Source organism: Cariama cristata, unplaced genomic scaffold (genome assembly GCF_000690535.1).
Source record: "Cariama cristata isolate BGI_N322 unplaced genomic scaffold, ASM69053v1 scaffold18784, whole genome shotgun sequence".
Lineage (NCBI taxonomy): Eukaryota > Metazoa > Chordata > Aves > Cariamiformes > Cariamidae > Cariama > Cariama cristata.
In genome coordinates, this window is record NW_009612532.1 from 1 (window position 1) to 9,406 (window position 9,406).

At 39.7% G+C, this 9,406-nt stretch overlaps 1 protein-coding gene across 1 annotated transcript; it reads left to right on the plus strand.

Annotated features, from left to right (window-relative positions):
* Window positions 1–2,364: 2,364 nt before the first annotated feature.
* Window positions 2,365–9,047, plus strand: ENPP5 (ectonucleotide pyrophosphatase/phosphodiesterase 5 (putative)). The gene is made up of 3 exons (XM_009698691.1): window positions 2,365–3,187; window positions 7,044–7,220; window positions 8,677–9,047. Exons 1-3 carry the CDS (start codon window positions 2,365–2,367, stop codon window positions 9,045–9,047), a joined length of 1,371 nt encoding a protein of 456 aa, XP_009696993.1.
* The last annotated feature ends 359 nt before the right edge of the window (window positions 9,048–9,406 follow it).

The window sequence follows — 9,406 nt, forward strand, 5'->3', positions numbered from 1 at the left end:
ATCCAGTGAAGACCAGTATAGGAAAGACTTGGAAAAAAAAATTATTATTTATTAAAAATATTGAATTAAAGGATTAGGTGATGTTGACATCACTAACTGTGTAAAATTCAGAAGTAAGGACCTGATTTCACTTGAGAGGACTTAAATTTGTACTTGCCACTCCCCAGAAGGGAGAATTTATGACTCAGCCATGGGCTACACTTAATTTGGCAGATGGGGTCCAGGTGGACACAACAGTGTGTTGTCCCTTTCTTCCTTCAGATTCAGCTGAAAGAAATCCCACGTTGGGTGAAAGCAAGTGATTCTGCAGCTTTTGGGTCTGTGGTGTTTGCTGAAAGGGGAATTACGCCTTGGAAGTATCGTGTCTTTCTTAGCAGGACTCTAGGCCAGGATTTTAATTTTGGGAGACATGTAAGTTCAGTGTAACATTCGACTAGCTGCAAGTCAACAGTGCCTATGCTGTTTTCCAATGTAAATGTATATATGAGAGATATATAGTGGGGGGAATTGAGGAACTGGGGAATGGAGTAGGAAAATTTCCCGTGGAAGATATCTTGTGTTCTACCACAATGATAAATCCTAGTCTATCATTGTAGTGGTATTCAGATGCTTGTTACGCTGTAACTTTTTATTTTAACGAAGATATTGATGTACTCCAGACATTAATATGGATTTGTTGGTTACACAGTAGCTGTTTTCCAGCTGAATTTCAGTAGTGACTTGTTCCATAGGATTGCTGAAAAATGGAAATCTAACGGGAACTGCGTGGAGTATCAGTACGGTCCACATGCAGGACTGGACTGAGCAGAATCTGGTCTGGTGGCGAAATGATGCTGTTGGGCAAGAAGTGGGGAATGTTTGCAGGAAATTGCAGGTCAGTTACAGATAGGGAAATCCTGTGTGAGAGTTCTGACAGAGATCTTACTTTGAGTTAGGTAACTGAGTTTTGAACAAGAAAGCGTTCGGGAAGGGCAGAGGAAAACTGGGACAGAGGAGTACAATACAATACGAAATTATGTGTCATATTATGTCATGCTCTTAGATAAGGAATGCCAGTCATAGCTAGGAATAGGCAATAACCTTGAGTCATATGACCAGAATTAGTGCTGAATTAGGGACCAAATGCTTTAGGGCACAGAGTGTAGTGGTCACCATCTCGTGCAGTTCATGGACAGGATTTACATTATATTTCTTGAGTCTTGCACACTTCATGCTGCTTGTGCTTAGGTAGTGGTGGTATTTGACTGGAAAGGACAGATGATGCGTGCTTGAAAGATAACGTATTTCCAGTGGCTTGCAACTGTACCACTGAATCCTTCAACCACGTCTTTGCAATCCATTCAGGGACGTAACTGGTTAATTAGAAGAACTTAAACTGCATGCTGACTTGTATATGTTCTTGTTTGTAAAGCTGTGTGTATGCTAGAAGTGATCTTAGGTAATAAGTGTCAGAATTAGTTGATGAATAAGAGCTTGGTTATGTAGGGAAGATATGATCAGGTGAGAGATGTGATAAAATGTTGGGAAACTGATGTTCCTGCTCTTTGTCTAACTCTTGATCTGACACCTTTCACAGAGCAAAAGCTTTTAATAGATGTACTGCTGTGTCTGAAATTCAAAGCTTATTTGCTGGTTTCTCCATTAGAAATTGTAGTCGGCACATTTAGTAATCCCATACCGAGTGTGGGGGCTGAGAAGCTGTGATGGATTCTGGCTGGTCCCCCCTCCCTGATGGGAGCTGTGCCGGTGCAGAGTCCTCCAGTCCCAGTGTGTACTTCCTGCTGCCGTCCCCGGCTCTGCCGTGCAATGCTAGTGTGTCTGTGCCACACTTGCGCAGAAGTAACGCTCCAGAGATTTTAATGAGGGTTATAAAGTTCTGGTGGAGATGGACCTTGTTATTCTCAAGGTGAAAACCACCCTTGTTTACATCTTAACAAGCAGAAGCTTCCTTATAGGACAGTTTCTTAGAACTTCGAGTACAGAAAATACTTGAAAACTTATCAGATTGCAAGAGCAGGAGTTCCTGTGTGTTGGGAGCAGGAAGAAAAAAGGAAGACGTTGGGCAGTGGTATTGAGTAAAGAAGTTGCTTTGCGAACTATGTTTCATTCAACAAATTGTAGTGTCTCGCTTCCCATCTTTGAAATCGGGATATCAACTGATAGGTAAAAGGTCTCGTTCCTGTTTTTGGAGTGCTCAGTGTTAGTAAGGCAAGCTGAGTAAATACATAAGAAGCATTTTAGCTACTCATTCTTAAAACTAAGTTATGATTTTGACAAACAGGTTAACACAAATGAATCTTCTGTCTCTGCTCAACAGATGCCGCGTTGCCTCAGAAGAGGGGACGAATACCTTCCAGAATAGCCATGAACTGTTATTGGAAAGTCCTGGCAATTTTCTTACTATTTCTTCCAAGTGCATTGTCTCTCCAGCCAGCTCAGCCCAGAGTCTTGCTAGTATCTTTTGATGGATTTCGATGGGATTATATCTATAAAGTCTCAACTCCCAATTTTCATTATGCCATGGAGAATGGTGTTCATGTCAAACAGGTCATTAATGTGTTTGTAACAAAAACGTATCCTAATCATTATACAATGGTGACTGGTCTCTATGCAGAAAGCCACGGTATAGTTGCTAATGAGATGTATGATCCTATTCTGAATGAAACTTTCTCTCCGAACAAAATGAATATCCATAACTCCAAGTTCTGGGAAGAAGCCAGCCCAATATGGGTAACAAACCAGAGGGAAGGACATAAAACCGGTGCAGCTATGTGGCCTGGAACAGATGTGAAAATACATGGAGTCTTTCCTACGTATTATATGCCTTACGATGAATCTGTTTCCTTTGAAGATAGAGTTGCTAGACTTATTGACTGGTTTACATCAGAAGAACCCATAAACTTTGGTCTCCTATATTGGGAACAGCCTGATGAGATGGGCCATATTCTGGGCCCAGAAAACCCACTTATGGGACAGATAATTAGTGATACTGACAAAAAGCTGGGATATCTGATGTCGGAACTGAAGAAAGCGAAGCTGTGGGATGTGATAAATGTCATAATCACAAGTGATCATGGAATGTCACAATCCTCCTCCGAAAGGCTCATTGAGCTTGATCAGTACGTGAACAGAGAGCTCTATAAAGTCATTGACCACTCTCCTGCAGTAGCTATTTTGCCAAAAGAAGGTAGGAGCTATAGCAGTAAAATTCTCTGAAGAAAATACTTGAGTATCGAAACTCTATAGATCTCGTTCCTTAACTGAAGTGGTGATAGCAGCACTGATGCCAGTAGGACATGAGCCATGAACAAGGGGTACTTGCAGGATCACTTCTCTGTTCTTTTTGCTAGCTCTGTCAAAAGGCTGGATTAACTTCTGAAATGACAAGTCAGCAAATCTGTCTGTTGTTGACTAATATTGCCCAATATCGTTTAGTCCTTATGAGAAGTAAGATAATCTAACGGCATTATCAAGGATGAGTGGTGTTCTAGGTAGATAACAACTGAATGTTACATATCTTGCCTTTCATAAAGATGCTGAAGCCATGGCGGGAGAACTAGATTTGTAACTCAAAACAAGAACTGAAACCAGATGGGGACCTTTGATAAAAAGAAAGCCTGCATTGGCTATTTGATCAGCTGCCAGCTATTCTAGTTCACTGTAGTTTTTTTTTTTTCCCCCCATCATGCTGAACAGCCAGTTATGTTCATACCATTTTTATTGTGATAATGCTGGGTAAGAAGACTGTTGGAATTGAAATCTGAAGTCTGGTTGCAGTCACTGAAGGGTTGCTTAAGGGTCAGGTATATGTTTAGTGTCACTGACGTAGAGGTGCTGCTCTTTAGTTTGATGATCAAAAGCCGTAACTATTTGGTACGAATTCGTTAACCTGGAAAACAGCATTTTTTTGTGTAGGCAGGGGTGCTAATTTGGAAGTTGAGTTTTAAGGTGGCCTTCTGAAAAGGCGTTTTTTAAGATTCCTGTAACACATCACTATGGATAGCACTCTATTTAATGCCCCAGCGGGGAGGGTATTTTGCAGACTAAAGTGACCTTTAAATGTGTTTTAAAACAAAAAAGTCTCTTGTCACTTTTAGTTTGAAGAATACTCCAGACTAAAATGGTAGTATGTCCAAACGGAGATCATTTGCTACCTGAGCACACTCAGGTGCTTGTAGCTGGGTGCTGTTTCTCTCGGTGGTGATGGAAGAGCTGAGTTTGGGAGCTCCATCCTGATGGAGACAAACACGGCTGACCAGGATGTTCTCATTACCAAATACAGGAGTTATAAAAGTTTCAGCACTGAAGTTTACATCCCTAATGTAGTAAATGAGAACTTGAAGATGTGTAACCTGATTCTCCTGTCTGCTAAATGCTGAAAAGAAATAGTATCTCTGCAACAATTAGATGACAGAATAGTAAAAAAGCCATTTCAGTGGGCTTGAGAAATAGCTTGCATTTGGTTTTGCCCAGAGGTTCAGATATTTATTACACTACCAATAAACAAGAATTAGTTTTAAGCGCGACTAAAATTCTTTCCTTCCGTGTTACCAACTGTAACTTTTATAATAAAACAATGAGCTTTGTTCTCAGTTTAGCTATGAAATAACATATAAAGTACATAATACTGATTCTTCAACAGTTATTCCATTTGTCTTGCTTTAAACCAAGGGAATGGTGAAACTTAGTGAGACATTGAGAAAAATTTTGAGTGCTTAAAAATACAGCAATTTCTGCTACTTTAACTGTTTGGCTGCATATGTCTTCTCTGAGAGATGGATTAAAGCCATTATTTAACCATGTTAGTGTATTAGTGTGTGTGGAACTAATTGTATGTTCACGAAGATGGTACTTGTAGCACAGCTGGTGATGCTGGCCTTTTACTTGCATTTAATATAAATATATTCATTCAAATACTTAATGCAGTGTAAAGTGATCGTTTCCTGTATTTGAGGCTTCTCCTCCCTGTTATCCTACATAGAAAAGTGGCATAACAATATTAATTTTCTTACTAATATAGTCCTAGAAATGATAGATTGTAGTTCCTTTTCTTGTTGCTGTAATTATCTCATATCTGGACTTCTGCTGTCTCATCTTGACCTTTATTGTGTTTCTTAAGACTTAGTGATTCTTTTTTTTTATGCCAGTTTGAGATAAAAAATATTATACGTTAATCTACTTCCAGTTTTCATCCAGAATTTCTATACTGGATCCTAGGAACTGAGAGGGAAAATGAAGACATTGGGCACCTCCTCCCAAACTTTTTTTTCATGAGATACATTCAAAACTCCATGCACATTGCAAATGGTAGACCAAATTTTATCCTTGGTTTGCTTTAGGTGAGGTCTCGGGTCAAAGTAAGCACTTCTTTTTGTGGTCATCAAGGTGATTGTTTCTTGGGACAGACATTCAGAGAAGTGCTCACTTGCAGGAACACCTGCTGCAGGATGTACAGCTAGCTGTGAAGGCAGAACTAGCGAGAAACGATAAGTCGAAATGACAGGATGTGCTTAAATTCCACTCATCTGCTAAAAACGGCAGTGTTGGCCACAAAGAAAATGTAAATATCTTTGAACCATGCTTCAGACCTTGTAGCACTGGAACTGGCCTGCAGAGACTAGCTGTGAACTCAGCTGTCCAACTGAATTGTGCACGTGTGTCGCACAAAGTACTGAAATAAGTCATGGAGCCAAGTTATTTGGTATGTAACAGAAGTCTGTTGTATACACTGCATAGCTTGCAATGGGAATCTGTGCTTAAATGGAGCAGGGCAGGAGGGCTTGAAGAAACTTGCTCAGATGGAGATTCTTGAACTTGCCTTTGTGTTCCTGTCTGCGTGTCCTGGTTCCTCCTTTCTGTGCGCTGGTGTCCCAGCTTGTCCAGCTGCTTTCTGGCTGTTCAGTGACCTTTACCGGAAAGAAAAGCTCAGAAACTGGAAATAAGCAAATGAAGAATTGGGGGTGGAAAATACCTATTTGTTTGGTAGTGTTAGTACAGCTCTTGAGGGTTTACACTCACTGTGCGGTAGAAGGGAAGGGAAATGAGTAGACGCGAAGAATACAAAGGAGTAGGTAGGGCTGTTAGCTGTTACTGAATACACAGCGTGGCTGACAGTTCTAGACTAAAAGTGCTGCCATCATTTGCCAGTCCAGCCTGTCCCTTCATATGTTTGTCCTGTGTTCCCTCCTTAGGCCTCTGCAATCTTTGTACAGCTCCTAATGTCTTAGTGGCATCGGGACTGTGACCTCAGGGCTTCCCTTGAAAGATTAATGCAAGCTAGTTTTGCTTATCTTTAGGCAATTAATTGCCAATACTATGATGTTACATGGTGCATAGCAACAAACTAGCTACTTGTTCTAAATTGGCTAAACTTGTCGTCAAAGGGGTAGAAGATCAAAATTGGGAATCAAATGAGATCAAATATGTAGCTGTTTATTGGAGCATCTTGGAGGAATAAATAGTTGGGTTCTATAAAAAGAAATAAGTTTTCAGAGATGCTGAGAAACAAAGTGGCTGCTCTCTTTGGCCTTTTAAAGGAAAGCAACTAACAGTTCAATTGGTTTAAAGTAAGTGTCGCTTGTCACCATAGCCAACTGGAGGAAAGACAGAATACAGCCTTAATGCGCACATAACCTCATAAGCAGGTTTAGGAGCTATCTTCTTGGTTTCAAGCTTTGCATGGAGCTAGGAGGAGCTGATTTCTTTTCCGTGAGCTTTCACTGAATGCCTTCTCACTCATTCTTGTGAGAAGCTTACATTCTGGTAACGGTGAGATGAGGGATTTTTCTAAAATGAGCAAGGCACTTACTACTTAGGAATAGGCTGTGAAGTCTGTTGCCAGGTGTGATCATACTGTGAATGACGCTCTGGATTTCTCATGGTAACTTCTGTGAGCATTGTAATCCGCTGTTGTCACTTACAGCTATAATCAGCTTTTGGGGAAGTGCATTTTGCCCTCTTCTTCAGTTGTATTTACTGATGAGTTCTGTAAACGTACTAGTATGTTTTAAGTCTTGTCTTTTGTTTCTTTTATTTGTTTGAAGGCAAACTGGATGAAGTGTATGAAGCTTTGGCCAATGCTCATCCCAACATGACTGTATATAAAAAGGAGGAGATTCCAGATAGATTACATTACAAACACAACAGTAAAATTCAGCCGATATTAGTAGTGGCTGATAAAGGATGGGAAATTGTATATAATAAGTCTGACAGTTTTCAATGTAAGTATTCTATCTTTACAGTGTTTTGCTATATCTTCCTAGTCAGACAGTTTACATGGTACTTTCTCTCTGTCTCAACCAATGTTAATTTTTTTTTTTAAGACTGGGAGGAAAGACTCTGAAGTTAAGTGTGTAGAATTTGTAACTTTTTCCTGATGGGATGGAAAGCACCCTGCTATTAGGGGAGGGGGAGCTGGACTTACCGTTTCTAAAAATTAAACTTACTGAGATAAGATCATTCTCATGTTTTAGTGGCCACATAGTTGAACCTTCTTGCAAGATCTAGCAAATTGACAAGCACTTCCTGAGAGATTTAAAAAAAAAAAGTTGTAACTGAACTTGTGGAGTACAGGATGAATAGCATTGTTTTATAACATACTATCTGTTTACTGGAGGAGGGTTGGGTTGGAAATACAAGAACGCTTTCTGAAAGTCCTCAATTTTTGTGGATGCTTACGCTCATAGTAACCTTGTTCTACTGCTAGAGTCTTTGAATATTGTGTTACTGTGCACCAGTGATTTTCATTTGCCTTATAGGATAAGGTGCATTCTAGGTGATTTGGAGGGGAAAAAAAAAACCACCCCCCCAAAAAAAAAAAAAAAAACAAAACCAAAAAAACCCCCAAACAAACAAAAAAAACCCAAACTAACCTACTTTTAAGTTCTTCATTTTGGGGTTTTGAGATTTATTAATTGTAGAATGGAGATGGTAAACTGTAACTTCTGGTTAGCTAGGAGTAAAAATATAGCTGTCATGGTCAGTTACGTTTCTTAATTGAAAAGCTTTTCAACTTTGCAGCTGGTTTTGAAGCTGAAGAGAGTTACCTGCAAGACTTAACAAATTTCTCAGTAGTTGGTAGCTGATGAGAGCAGCTTTTTTGTGCCTGCATGTTTGTTTACTTGTTTGGAGTTTTTTTTAGTGCCCCTGTAAGGAGGGGGTACTGGAGAACCTGCTAGGGAGATCTGTGAACTTTTTCGTTACTGCTGAGTAGATAGTGCACAAAATTGGACAAAGTGTCAAAGCAGTCAGAGCTTAAGTTCTGTCTGCTACTAGCAGTCAAACAGTCAGTCTGTCTCTACATGGATTTCCCCCTCCCCCAAGAAATCTGTTCCAGTTGCAAAGTTGGAGTTTTCCCTTAAGGAAAATCAAGGAAACAGGTGTAGCATAGCATGCCGTTGACAGAGCTGTTACTGCTATGTGAACTTACCTTTTTTTCCCTTTTCTTTTTAAATAGTGCACTCTCTTTTCTTTTTTTTTAAGGCATCTTCTTTTTGTAGTTCTGAGACTTGGTATTTGCTAGGAGACCTTTGTGGTGTTGATCAAAATGATGCTTCTAAACCTTTGCAAGAATAAATGATGGCCATTCCTTTTCTGCATTATGCTAATTCTAGGAAAAGGTTCAATGCTTGTTTTACAACTGCAGAATATTGACCTTTATTTATCTTTTATTTTTAGTTGGTAATCACGGATATGACAACATCTTACCAGAAATGCATCCAATTTTTTTGGCAGTTGGGCCTGCTTTCAGAAAGAATGCCACCAAAGAAGTCATGAATGCTACAGACTTGTACCCCTTATTGTGCCATCTACTTGGTATTAACCCGCTGCCAAACAATGGTTCGTTCAATGCTGTGAAAGACATACTTGCTGCAGAAGTTCCTGTAGCCTTTGGAGCAGACACCTATGCTACTGTTGTAGGAGTCTTTCTGGGCGGCTTGCTTGTTATGATTTTTATTGCAGTTTTTGTTAAGCATTTTATCCTCACTCAAGCAGGTACCATGCAAATGCAACATACTGAAGCTGCCCAGCCGCTGTTGCAAGATTAGTAAGACTTGGTACTATTTCCTGTTTGATGCTTAAAATAAGCTTATAAAAAAAAAATAAAAATGGATCAGCAGAAATACGTGGAATAATAGGAAATGGATGCTGATCCATTTGTACACTGGAGTACGTCCATACTAGGATGCAGAGAAAGAGCATGTTTCTGTTTCACGCTACGACCACTTAATCTTTCAGGGGTTGAAGATACTGTAGGTAAACCTGGAAAGCTGTATATGTATGTAGACATGTGGCAATAGACCTTGAATAGCTCATTCTGAGCTACTTTTAGGGAAATAACATCACAGCCTATTACATGGTGGTTTAATTTCCCACCCCCTCTTTTTTTTTTTCTTTGAGAGTATTT